At 42.6% G+C, this 14525-nt stretch overlaps 1 protein-coding gene across 1 annotated transcript in view; it reads right to left on the bottom strand.

The window, feature by feature from the left end:
• The window catches only part of LOC147710415 (uncharacterized), a 203107-nt gene extending 189014 nt beyond the window's left edge, over positions 1-14093 (bottom strand). Inside the window, exon 1 of the mRNA XM_086919995.1 lies at positions 12048-14093. Coding sequence (XP_086776121.1) covers positions 12320-14014 — 1695 coding nt within the window. The 5' untranslated portion in view covers positions 14015-14093 and the 3' untranslated portion in view covers positions 12048-12319. The remainder of the gene's footprint in view (positions 1-12047) is intronic.
• Positions 14094-14525: the final 432 nt, after the last annotated feature.

Here is a 14525-nt window from a genome sequence, read left to right as displayed (position 1 = left end):
TCTACGTCTTTCAAAACTCGTTAGCATAAGTACTATGCTCAGATCCCCTCCTTCCCCTTTCGTCGGTCGTTCGATCATCACTCCTCCATACTTCAGCCGATGTTCCGGCGCAACCTGCAGAAGGGAGGAGAAAGAAGGGGGTGGGGGCAGCATTCAAAACACATCAACGCGCATAAATCCGAAAATGTTTTTACCTACCACATACTCGACCTATCTTCCACGGGGTGCATTCTCTACCATCTCGGCGTTTAAGCCCAGAGGGACCAGTAGTGTTAGATAGATAATCGTCGATGGTCTGCGTATCTACATGAATCACTTGATCGTGGCCTTTTAGGTCATGTGCAAAGGTGGTGGTCAAGTGGCATTTCTTTGGTATCGCTTAGGGGCGTCTAAAACACTTTTCCGGCTGCCTGTGACACATAATGTAGCTGCTAAGTATCGGGCCTTTTTACCCTTCAACCTTAATGAGGCTGCTTATTTTTCGCTTATGTTGGAGACAGTAGTAACACATTCGAAACTTATTAATGCAATCGCTACAATTATACTTTCCTTTTCAATAAACCTTTAATTAAAAAATGTTGGCGCACAAATATGGGCCTACAACCCAGTGGGCCGGCCACGGAGCAGACTGGAACCGTGCATAAGAGGAACGAAGTCGGTGGCCATTCATTTCAAAAAGTGCAGCAGTGCAATAAAATCGTACCGAGCTTTCTTACGGGGTGAGTAGAATGCGTGTCAAGAATTCAAGCTTTCAATAATATCATCTCATTGTCCAACTATTTACTCAATACCTAACGTATATCAATTCATTGTCCACATGCTCAATCAGTGCCTATTTTATACCAATTCATTGCTTCCAAACATAATTAGTACCCACCCTAAATCAGTTCACTGTCCCAACACATAATCAATATCCATCTTATATCGCTTTCTTTTCCAAGCACATAATCAATATCCATCTTATCTACTTTCATTGTCCAAAAACTGCATCATTTTGTATCGGCGCCATTTTGGGCGTGGTCAAGCAGGTCCCAGTATAGTCAGAATGCCTCCACCGACTCGTGGTTGGACCAGAACCTCTTTTGGCAGTTCAAAAAGTTTTTCGCAATAGGGTAACAGACTAGCAATATGGACCATCAGTCAAAAGTGGGGAGGGAGGCAACAATCTTTCCTACCGGGTCATTCTGGTGTTCCACCGGAACTGAACAAATCTGTATCTTTGCAGGATTTTAGTCATTTCCAAACTGAGGCTAGCGCCGGCAGGAGTGCGCCGACGTCTCGTGGCTCCATCGGAGGACGGGGGCGGGAGGGCGCCTCGTGGAGAGGTCGGCCCCCCCGGCTCTTTTAGAATCTTCAAGGTTGAGGAGCACAGGGCGTGTGCCCGTCCCGGGCAAGAAAAACCCGCTTTTTGATATGGACCCTCTTCAAGCAGGAGCGTTGGGGTGTCGCTGGAAGCCTCCACCTGGAGGGAGGTGGGGGAGGCTCGTTCGCGCCGCCTCCCCCTTCCAGCGACCCCGCGCCGTTCTTCGGCTCCAGCACTTTGGTATGGCCGTGCCAGGCAAAGAAGATGGGGGGGGGGTCGGAGGCAGCAAGACATCCCCCCCCCTCATGTGGCGGGACTACCTGCAACTCAAGTGTTGCCGCTGAAGGGCCTACCTGCAACTTTCCAGAGTTATCGCTGCGGAGCTACCTGCTTTGGCTCCGGTTTTGCTGACGGCCGGAGCTGGCGATAGAGAGGGGGGGGGGGTCGGTGACTGAGGCAAGACATCCCCCCGTGGCCCGCAGGGCAGACGGAAAGAAGGGAATGGGGAGACCATAACAACCTTCGGGCCGTCCGCCCCACGGTCTCCCCTTCCAATGGCGGCCAGCCGAGCCCTGCTCTGCACGCATCGAGGCCTCGCCTTCCGGATGGGCGTAACCGCGGACCTGTTGCACTTCGGGAGCTTCCGGAATGGGGGTAGGTATCTATTGATTTGTATCTATTTCATGTTACCGTTATTTGGGCGTGGTGGGCAATGAGGCAGACATGTTTGGAGCAGGAATAGGCAGCAGAGCCTAGCTACCTCGTGGCTGTCTTGCTGTCAAGCTTTCGCCATTTTATATTTCTTATTACGAACTATTCCTAATGTTTCTTATTTTTAGTGAATTCGAAAGCTCATCAGGGGGTTACTGACTTAGCCCGATTTCTTTTATTTTTCCTTCCTTTCCTTAGCGTGTTTCAAGCTAAAGTTTCTGTTAACAGGGTACGGTGATCACTTCATATTTTTATATGTCCTTTTCATTAGGGGTACTCCTGGACGGACCAGATGAGTTACCTCCAATAAATGGTCCGGGTGGAACTAGATTATCAATCAGTGGGGAACAAATGTCCCTTCATTAGGGTATCATCCTGGATGGACCAAATGATGTATCTCCAATTACTAGGGTAGCCTCCTGGACGGACCAGATGGCCTACCTCCAATAAATGGTCAATGAGTGGGGAGCATATGTCCCTCCTTTAGGGTAGCCTCCTGGGCGGACCAGGTGAGCTACCCCCAATAAATAGTCAATCAGTGGGGAGTGGGTAGGCCTGACGAATCATAAAGGGGCATAACCTACCCTTTACTACTTGCAAAGACTAGACAGAATATTTCTATTCCACGTTATTTGCAAACAGAAAATACCTCAAACAAACAATTCCTTGGACAACAATGTCCAGTCAATCAATCAATCAGTGGGGAGAAAAACAGGCATGACGGATTACAACGGGGACAAACGTCTGCATTACCTGCCCTTCGCTATCTGCAAAGGGAGACAGAATATTCCTATTCGTCTCTGTTTGTGGACAGGGAAGATCTCAAAGAGCAACAATCGATTATTAATCGATATCAAACAATCAGTGGGGAGAAAGGTAGGCATGACGAATCATAAAGGGGCATTACCTACCCTTCTCCATCTGCAAAGGGAGACGGAATATTCCTATTCCTCTTGTTTGCAGACAGAGAATATCTCAAAGAGCAACAATCGATGAAAATCGATAACAAACAATCAGTGGGGAGAAAGGTAGGCATGACGAATCATAAAGGGGCATTACCTACCCTTCTCCATCTGCAAAGAGAGACGAACGTTCCTATTCGCCGCTGTTTGCAAACAGAGAATGTCTCGTTCTCAAGAAGAGAACCAATATTTCAAGTAGCAACCAAAGCTAAATGAACCAATAACAACGATATCAGTATTTAAATACCGATTCCAATACAATCAATCAATCAATCAGATGGATAAAACCATCCTACCAATCAGGCGTAAAAACGCCCTACTTAATCTTACCCGGACCGGACCATGCGGACAGTTCTTCGTCTTCCCCCTCCAGCGCCCGATCGTTCTCTTACTCTGTGCAGCATTCCTGTGGGATTCCAGTCAGGACAATAGGTCACTCGAGAGAGGTCCATTCAGAATCGGGGAAGTTCATTCAATCGGCAGCCGGACGAGGGCCCTCTCAAGGCAGGTATACTCCAATCATTTAGATGTTCACCTCATCGTCTGGATCTCTCTTACTGGACCTTATGTCACTGATGGACCCCGCGTTGGGACGCCAATTGTCGAAAGTGAGCCCATATTACTATCGATGCCCGGGCGGCTGGCGCAAGACGCCTCTTAGTTCCCATTCTGAATAGTTACCGAATAAAGAGACGGGCGCTGGAAACAGGAATCATAAGAACAGGATTTATTACTCATGAGGAGAGCCTGTCATTTCGGCCACGAAACACAGTGTCTTTCGGGAGGTGCTCTAACAAGTTCTCTGAGACATCGCCTTTTATACCTTACAAAACATTCCTGATTACAATAACGACATTGTGAAACAAGGAAAAGACATCCCCGTAATCCTCATGTCAATCCCACCCCACATATATCCACAATAGAGGCCTTTAACCTGCCGATAAGAGGAGGGGGCAATCACGCAGCTGAGTGTTCCGCCGATTCTTAGGATGTGTGCGCCTGATCGTACCCCAGGGGGTGGGGAGGACAGGATCAATAGTGGGTCCTTTGAAGAGGGGTGACTCCATACAATAAGGGGCAGTAAACAGTATCTCGCCGCTTAGGCGATGGCTTCGGACCTGTGTGGACAGTCAATCGCGGAGGGAGGGTTTACCAACAGAGGGGTTATTCATGAAAGGAAAGGAGGTGTTGGTCAGGCGCGGCCGTGACTCCCAAGGACAGGGTCATGCGGACCTGTGCATGTGAGGGAGGGGGCAGCCAGGGTGCGCGGAGGGAGAGGGTCATTTGAGAGTGGGGGGGGGGGTGTTCAAATGCGCGCAGGAGGGAAGCCGGGGATTTCAATGAGCGGGCAAAGAGGCTATGGTGCCTAAAATGGCTGTCAGGTACATGCGGGCACGGGCCTTTACTGGCAGAGTGATGCGGTCAACGTCTCACGACATTCGTGGTGCGTACAGGGAGGGGAATGGGAAAAGACAAAAGAACGCCGCTTATGTACATCAATTTTGTGAATTTCCACATGTGTGGAGTGACATATTGCAAAAATCAGCAGTTGCTGTGAGCTAATCCTAGCATTGACAGGAATAAGATCATGAAAGAAAGGAATATGGGGAGGGTCGCAGGTCCTTCAATTCTATCCCGCTAACTAATTTTGTGTGTTCTTCTTTAGGGGTGATCCAGAAGAAAGATCCAGGGGAGTACCGCTTGATCCATAATTTGTTAGCATCTAGAGGTCTGACAGTGAATGAAGCTGTTGATAGGGCACTATGCTCAGTTAAGTATGCCTTGTTAGATCAGGTGATTGCAATGCTCCAGGAACTGGGTCTTAGGTCATTGCTAGCAAAAGCAGATATAGAATACGGATCACTGAAATAATATCGAGGGACAAAATATTGACGTGCCAAAATATCGTGGACAAAATATCGACAGTCAAAATATCGAGTTTGTATCTACAAACAGGTAAGTACAAAAATATCGAGTACAAAATATCGTTAACAATAATATAGATGTAAAAAATATCGACTTTATTAAAAACAGTGTTAAATTAAATTAATATTAAATTTTAATTACTAAAATATACTTACAAATACTTAAATTAAATTATAATAATTAAATAATAAATGAAAATAATAAAAATAATTTTTTACAATCTTATTTGTTGACCCTGAACCCTAAAAATACCCCTTTACCCCAAAACCCAAAACTGACCCTGAACCCTAAAAATACCCCTTTACCCAAAAACTGAAAACTGACCCTGAACCCTAAAAATGCCCCTTTACCCAAAAATTGAAAACTGACCCTGAACCCTAAAAATACCCCTTTACCCAAGAACTGAAAACTGACCCTGAACCCTAAAAATAGCCCTTTACCCATGAACTGAAAACTGACCCTGAACCCTAAAAATACCCCTTTACCCATGAACTGAAAACTGACCCTGAACCATAAAAATACCCCTTTACCCTAAAACTGAAAACTGACCCTGAACCCTAAAAATGCCCCTTTACCCAAAAACTGAAAACTGACCCTGAACCCCAAAAATACCCCTTTACCCTAAAACTGAAAACTGACCCTGAACCCTAAAAATGCTCCTTTACCCAAAATGTATCAATATTATTTAATTGCCAATTAATTATTAATTAACAAAGTAAATATATTAGCACATTAGCTGTAATTATTTTAATAATTAATATTATTTTTTCCAAATTAATTACTTAAAAATAACACAAAATTATATATATTAAAAATTTACTCTAATTAATGTAATTAACTAATTACAATTAATTAATTACCAATTAATTACTAATACAAAATATGTTCAAAATTATATTAATTAATTAACTAATTAATATTAATTAATTATCAATTAATTATTAATTAAAAATATTAACAAACATATATTAATTAATTAATTATTATTAAATTACTTCCCACCCTATTCCCCTATAAACCCACAACCCGCTACAGAATTACATTACGCAATTATTATAAAAACAAAATTCATTTAATAAAATATTTTATAACATTAAGACACACTTTTTACACATATTATTACATAAAAATACACTATAAAATATTATATATTATTAAAAATTCGATATTTTTGCTATCTATATTTTATACAGTCGATATTACTTCACTTACCTGAAAAACGATATTTTTGTAGTCGATATTATGTCCAGTCGATATTTTGTCCAGTCTATATTTAAAACTCGATATTATGTCCAGTCGATATTTTGGAGTCGATATTTTGTCTGTACACCATAGAATACGCTTTTAGGCTGCTACTGGTGCACCCTGATGATTTCCATTTACTGGGTTTCCCATTTGAGGGCGCTTTCTACCTTGACAACATGTATGCCTATGGGCTGACTACGAGGAAGAAGGACAGATTTGTTTGCGGCGTTGAGGAATCCCTCTTTTCTACTTATTACATATATGGGTTACAGTGCAATACTGTACCATATGAAGACTCTTTTGGAACATTTCTTGGTGATGCAAAGAAATTATAGAGGCACTCCATTCCAATTCCATCACCTTTCCAATTGACCTTTGCTTCTGTGAAGGTGTATGATTTTCGTCATACTGACTCAAGTCACCATCCATCCTTGGAGTGTCCTGAGTGATCATAACAGCTAATACCTGGTCTTTTACTTTCTCCGTGGGGTCACCATGTCAGGGTTGATTCCCTTTACCAGATATCCAATGGAAGTTCTTTCTGTCTCAAACAGCTAATACCTTATCGTTGATCTTTTCCCGCGGGCCGCTTCACCATATTTGGACCCCCTTTTCCCAGATATCCAGTGGAAGTTTTTCCTGTTGTATACAGGATTACATGGGAGTAGATTGCTCTATGTGAAGAGTCACCAACTTTAAAACAACTATCATTAACAACTATTTGCTGACATCCTTTTGGAAGTGTAGTGTACACGTGACATATTGTTTTCCCTAAGGAAGTTCCCTATATGGGAATGAAACGCGTTGACTGGATTGTCTATACTCAATGAATTTTAAAAGAATTTTGGGAATAAAGAAGTTATTTTTCTAACTACACTGGCCTATTGGACGTCTTGAGCTACAACACCCCCATTTGTTGCATTATTCTCTGATCTGGAGCACAGTGTAGCCACTCAACAGCTGGCTTAGGGGTAGCTTGCACAGCGAGCGTACATATAGGAATGGCACGAGGTGCGGCACAGGAGGTCCACCATTGTTGCTTTGGAACATGTATGTCTAAGGGCTGTTTGATCTCTTCTGCTTACTTCGAGAGGTTTAGCACCTTCATGGAGTGAGTTTTTCAGCAAAGGTCAGCTTACCAGTAGGTACTGCATTATCTCAATTATTTTCTGTTTCTGGGTGCCCCAGGCACAGTCAATAGTGGCATTACCGGAACTGGTGGGAATATTTGGGGTACCGCTAGCGCAGGCAAAGACATGTGGTCCAGCTACAACAATCAAATTCCTCGAGAAAGAATGAATTCCAAGGCAGGCATGTCCAGACGTCCCCAGAAGAAAGTCAGGGCATTTACAAGGGCACTGAAGGACTAACTGGGGGACGAAAAATTGACATTGCATCAATTACAAGTTGTGGTGGGGCAGTTGAATTTTCCTTGCGAATCATACCCATGGGCCGCCCATTTTCCAGGTCAATTTTGCATGCAGTGTCTGGCCTGAAGTTGAGACACCATCACACTAGGCTGTCAAGTAAAGTGCGACAGGACATGAGAATTTGGAAGGCATTTTGAGGAATTTCAACGGTTCAGTGGTATAGCCAAGCACCACTAAGACCAACAGAGATTTAGGTCAGTTTACAGATCCTGCAGGCAGCATGGATTTTAGCACCATTTTCTGCGCCTCTTGGTGTTCCCAACGCTGTCCAAGATATTGGGTTGAATCTGGGTTGGTGCCAAACATTGGTTTCTAAGAGCTCTTTCCCATCTGGGTGTCCCTCACAATTTGTCAAGAGCAGTTCTGCAATCAATCAGTGATATTCTAGTCAGATACCATGACTGTAGTCAAATGTATTAACCAACAAGTGGCCAAATATAAGATGATATTGAGACTGTTGAAGGAAATCATAATCCTATGTTGAGGCAAATGTACATTTTAAATCCAAATATGTGTCTGTTAAAAAATGCAGCAAATTTCCTGTCTCATTTTAAGATGCAGGCCTTCAGAGTATCACCACCCTGAAGCAGCGGAGTCTCCTTCATTGTTCCCGAACCTACTCTGCCGGCTTGGTGCACCAGCCTACCAGACTTCGCGGCTGCCAGTTTAGCGCCAAGAACAAGGTGTGCGTATGAGGGGGCAATTTGCCCGTACTGCAGGTGTCAGGGATGCAAGGGGGTGGGGGATATGTTTTCACCAGAGTCAGTAATTGCATTCTTAGAGGCCTTGACAGGGGAAGGGTGGCCGATGTTGTCTGCTCAGCAGCACCCCACAGCTATTTACTTCTTCACAAAGATGCTGTAACATGCTGATGGGACTAAACTTATCCATGTACAAAGGGGGCTGAAAGGTTGGCAGAGATTGGAAGGGTAAAAGCAAGATTCCAGACTAGCTAATACTGGATAGGATCATGCCCAGCCTTGAGAAGGTGAGCAGATGACTAGCTGAGGTTCATCTTTTTAGGGCAGCTTTTTCCCTGGCATTCTATGGGGCGTTAAGGGAAGGAGAGTTAGTGGCAAATAACAAGAAGGACAATTGTGGTGGCTTGCAGTTAGGGGATATTCAATGGGGAAATGGTCCCATGCGGTCACCATCATTCGCTCCAAGACCGACCGAATAGGTAGGGGGGAACATATACAGCTGCCAGGGCACTGGAGAATGAGTGTTGCCTGTTGGGCAATTTGGAGGTTTTTATGCCTCGCCTCACATAAGGGCACTCTGTTGGTAAACAAGGATGGGACGCCACTCACAAAGTTCCAGTTTGCCAAGGTCCTCAGTATGGCCCTGGTGGCAGTCGGGTTAGACCCTGCAAAGTATAGCTCTTATTTATTTAGGATTGGTGCAGCTACTACAGCGGCAGGCATGGGACTGGGAGGAAAATCGGTCCAAAGGATAAGCAGGTGGAAATTGGATTGCTACAAGCACTATGCGAGAATGAACATGTGATGTTCTGACATTAATATTTCCCATTGCTTTACCGTATTCTTCAGTCAACGCAGGTGTAAGGCATAATAAGGAGATGCGGCTGCTTGATACTTCATTGGATCCTGTCAACGCGGGAGATTGAGGTGTTAAAGAAATACTGGTGTTAGGCCATTCATACGTGAGGCATTCAAAGGTCTTTCAAGCAGCAGGGGAACTATACGATGTGGGCAAGAAGGGCCGGTTACCAGCTGACCTTCTGGAGTCGGTGGGGGCTGCACCTAGTCTACTTGAGAATGGCATTGGACAGAATGCTGCCCTGTGGCTTTTGCTGCCAAGGTGTTAATCATGCATTTAGAAGGCAATGACTTGGACGAGCTAGAGTGCAAGGACTTATTTTAACAGATGGTCTCTGAAATGTAATAATTTATCCCAAAGCATCACCCAATTTCACAATCTTGGTCTGTCAAATCGACAGGTCCAAACACTAGTTTACACACACAGAACAGAAATTAGATTTGTACAAAATATAGTCAAGGTTCAAATATGAGAAGTCCTTTGTCTGGGGTAGCAAATATTTTAATTTTCAGGGATGAACAATCTGGATTGTAGTCCACATATGAGCAAAACGAAAGATGAGTACAGCCCACACGATTTGACAGACCAAGATTGTGAAATTGGATGGTGCTTTGGGACAATGACTATTAAGTATTTGGAGTTTTCTGATACTTTTCAACACTAGGCGGGTGATATAGTGTAACTGGTTCCTGTATAGCACACATGTTCCTCCTGATTTGTTTCTTTTACTTGCCCCTATTTGTGATGTGCGAGATTAATTCTGTGATCACTACCACCCAATCTTGATTACATAATTGTCTCTGAAATGTGTTAGCTCTCAAAGAGGTTCCCTGGAGCCATAATGGCATGGTCCCACAATGTCCTGTGAATGAACTGGAGAGCTGGTGAGTTGGTCAGGGCCCTCAATGAGTCGACAAAACAGTTAAACAAGAAGGTTGGTAAGTTAGTGAACACAGCAAGTTTATCATCTACTCCTCATAGGTGTATCAAGGGTGAACAATTTTCTTGCAGGATGGCGTATACTTATCACATGAAGGTAATTCAATGTTTTTGGAAAACTTGCTTTCTTTGCTGGGCCAAAACAGTTGGTACAGGGAAGATAGTAGGGGAACTATGCTGGCCTGTGGCGGGTGAGGTCATGATTGGGCGGGGGGGACATTTAGAGTTCGCTATGGCATCTTTTTATACAAAAACAACATCAGCATCACTGGACCAGCGCAAGGGGTTGGAGTGGTCACTGACATGCAATCCTTACCTGTCAACCAACTGTGCAGGCGCAGTTGGCACAAACTAGCACAGGCTCTTTGGTGGAAGAAAAACTTGGGTGCAGGAGGTCCCCGAGGTAGGTATCCTAAGGGCAGCCGGGTCTCCTGCACCAGAGCTTCCGGTTCGGAGAGCTCCCGGTGCAGGAGTGGGAAGGTAAGGAGGGTCCCATTCTCTAGATAGGGATTTTAAGAGTGCGGGGAATGAGATTTTAATATCTTTTATGATCAATTTGATAACATCTCATTCGTCAATTTTGGATCGCTTGTTTTCTGTCATTGAGTAAAAGACAACCCCTGCATAGGTTAGATGAACCCCATAAACTGACGCAACTCTGAAGAACCACTTACAACTGATGAAGTTTAAAAGATTTAATATAAAATTAAGAAAAGTTCCAAATACAATCCTCTCAGGATAAAATTCAGCAAATATACAGGAACTAGAAGGAACATATATTCCCTAAATAACCTCAATCTACAAACGAATATAATTAAAGTCAGTTCCAGAATCAACAAATTAAAAAGCATAGATATGATGTGGTTCCGTTGCGTCATCTACAAAAGAAAAGAATACAAGTTAAATCTGTCCCTACTCTATACTAGGTGACATCCCTACTTCGTAAGTTCCTAGTACCCTAAAAAGGTGTCAGCAGTTTGACTCCCTAAGAAGTTCAAACTCTCTTAACCTCTAAAGGTAACTTAAGTTTAAGAAGCAGTACCCTCTCTGCCTACCCATCCGCTCTCTAAGGGTCCTCGGCCTACTGCTCTCTTGCGCTCTGATCTCTCTCAGCGCATCTGCTCAAGTCATCTGCGCTTCCTAACTTGTCTCTCGCTGTTCTCGCTGAGCTCTTGCCATCTTCTCCCCGGGGTGCTGTCCCTAAAATACACAATCACAGTGTGGGTGGAACGCCCCTTCGACGCCCACCACGGACTTTCCCCCATGATGTCATTTTCAGCTCTCTCCATGGCTTCGTCTCTTCGCGTCGTCCGTTAAGTTGACCTTTCTCCTTAGACGCCATCTTCGTCTTCTTGCTGGTGACTTCATTTGACTTTACCTTTGACACTTTCGGAGCAAAATCTATCACCTCATCAGAACTTTACTCTTTACGACTATATACGTAACCTTTCTTGGTCTTGTGAATGGTCATTTCAAAACAAGACTCAAATTCCAAGCGTCTCCTCTCATGTTTAGGCAATAAACTTCGTCCAGCATTGTCACCTTAAATCTAACAAGAACTAGACTCCTTGGCTCGCACGTTCACATCAAGGCTATTCACGACTCCTGTGAGCCCACTAAATTACCAACAGCGGACTACACTCCTGCGAACCCTTGGTCAGTCAGGTTATAATCACAAATGACCTAAAACTCTTCTAACATTCCTACAAACTTCTTCTACTCAGTATAACCTTTAACACACATTTATATATGATCGCATTTAGCAAATCCTCTGCTTATAAGTGAATACATTTTACATAGAATATAAACCTTGATACATAGAATATAATTTTATATTCTCATTGGTTACATCGTTATATATGCTCTCTGCACATTTCTCCATGTTACATTTCTCGCCGTTTCTGCATTTAAAGTTACACATGTACATGAATTCTACTTTGCACGTTCTACAGTTTGTAAACATTTCTACACATTTCTACATTAGCCCACTACGTATACGGCCTTCTAAATCTAATGCATTTTCAAGAGTAAATACAGTTATGTTTCCTATATTACTTTGGTCACATCTGTTAACTTTATGCTATAAGCGTCAACTTCACGTTCGATATACATTTCATTCCTACGTTTATACGATATGCTTGTAAATATGACTCGGATATACGTTTTATTCAAATTGCGCTCTCTCAGTTCCCCCCTTTGATGACTTTTAGGAGTCATCACTAAATACAATTTGAATAGCACCTTTACACAGAACTAGTTACATCATTCCCTCTTTTCATCATTTCAAGTGCTCTCAAACTTTTATACTGTTGATCTTGTAAAGCAGCTAATCTCCTTTCTTGTTCTCTCATGGATCTTTGTAACCGGTTCGTCCTATACCATTTATATAGTTTCACAAATCCTAACAATGTGATTATACAAATTAATACTATTAATACAGGTTTTAATATATACCATACAATGCTTTTACCAAGATTGGCAAACCAACTTCCGACCTTTCCTACTCCATGACCTACTTTTTCCCAAACATTTATTTTTGTCAAATCTTCGATTTCTTGATGAATCTGTGTAATGTTTCTTATGACCTTCTCAAGTGGTTTTGAATTATCAGGAATATAAGTACAACATTCCTGAACCTTCAAAGCCTTGCAAACTCCGCCTTCTTTTGCTAATAGTACATCAAGAGCAAGTCGATTCTGAAGAACCATTGCTCTAATCGATTGCATCTCGCCTTCTATTAACATTAATGACCTTGCAGTACTTGCAGACAATCTATCTACGACTGTAGCTAGTCTCCTGATCTTAACATCGTTAAGTATTAAACCTAACATAGGAAACATCGCTCCAAATACGTCTCCTACTACTTCTGCATCTCCTACTTCTCTTTTCGTTCTTATCGAAGCCTTTCCTTCTATGATCGCTAAATCCTTTGCATGATATATTTTGGGGAAGACAATTGCCAAGTAACACGAACCATACCAATTGTCAGGCAGTTTTACATAAGCATTTCTTCCGCATACAAAATATACATTAGGAATCACCTGCATCTCCTTCATGAAATCTTTCGTGTAGTACTCTAATCGAAAAGCATGTTCGCAATTAACTTCACCTACAAATACACTCTCATAATATGTCTTGCTTCGAGTTAAACATAACTTTCCTTTCTGCATTCTATCCAAAGCTATTGGACCATTGCTACCTTTCTTTTTATGTGCCTTCTCTTCTTCGGTCCAATCAGTTTTCCACTGTCCTGACATTTTTAGAATCTTCTGCCTTCTGTATCGGTCATCTACTTGTCCTATGAACTTTTTCTCAATCTCTGACACTTTGCAAGTCAGATTATTTCTGCGTGCGTATGATGTATCTAATGTATCCCAAGGAAGGAAGAATTTGGCTAGTCTATCCTCCTTTTTGTAATAGTCCCACTTATTCATTTGTTTATAATTCGGAACTTCAGGCAGTACCGAATCATAATTTGAAAAGTAGTACTCAAACCCTTCTCTACCATAAAATATACTAAGCAGTAAACTACATGTTATCCCATAAGTCAGTGGGAGATGATGATATCTGATGCCCTCATCTACAGAAGCCGGCAATTGCATACATACATAGCAATCTTTGGCCTCCATGGCATCGATATATTCGTATAATAGTTTGGCATATGCATTTGACCTAAAGTTTCCCTGTGACTCGTCTATGTGTAATCTACGAGCTTCATCTGCCAGTAACGCTTTTTCACGAATTACATTGCTCTCCTCCTTCTTCCCATCAGGAGCAGGTTTCAAAGTCGTTACAGGCTTTACATCCGCTATTTCTTTATCAGTTTCATGTCCTATTATGTATGATATTGTCACTACTGTAATTATGAGAAAAATTACTACTGCTATAAGTGTACCTATTATGCATTTAGCTTTTCGGTTTGGGTTGCCGTTCTCCATGTTGTCAAACAGCGTAACTCCTTCTTTTGCGAAAAAGTTTTTCTTTTCTTTTCCAGTCTTTGCTTTATTTGCTTTATTTTCTTTCTCAGTTTGTAAAGTGCTCTTTATCAACCAAAGTCTCTGTTTCGCAACAATGTCTCTTTATCTTTATCAACCGACAACCCTAACCCTTCTCCGTCCTCTAAATGTAATCCCTAATTTTATTCTTCTTTCCACTCGGCGCTAGGTTATCTTCTTCTTTATAACTTATATACAAAAAGTCTTTATACATCAACAATTATTCTCGTACCTGCAGCTTTCACAACAAGTTCCAATAGTTCAAAACGAATGACTTTTTCTTCTTCTTCCGGGATTTGATGACCAAAAGTCGGAAACTGTAATCGATTTAGCACTAGATCTTTGATCCGACTCAAGTATGGGGGTATGGGAAGTGTGAAAGTCAGTAATCCCTCAGTCTCGAGTCCAGGAGTCAACATCCATATCTCCACTGCCACAAGTGGATCGTGATCGA

This window comes from Lissotriton vulgaris, chromosome 5 (genome assembly GCF_964263255.1).
Source record: "Lissotriton vulgaris chromosome 5, aLisVul1.2, whole genome shotgun sequence".
Classification (NCBI taxonomy): Eukaryota; Metazoa; Chordata; class Amphibia; order Caudata; family Salamandridae; genus Lissotriton; species Lissotriton vulgaris.
This window is presented reverse-complemented; position numbering and strand designations above follow the sequence as displayed.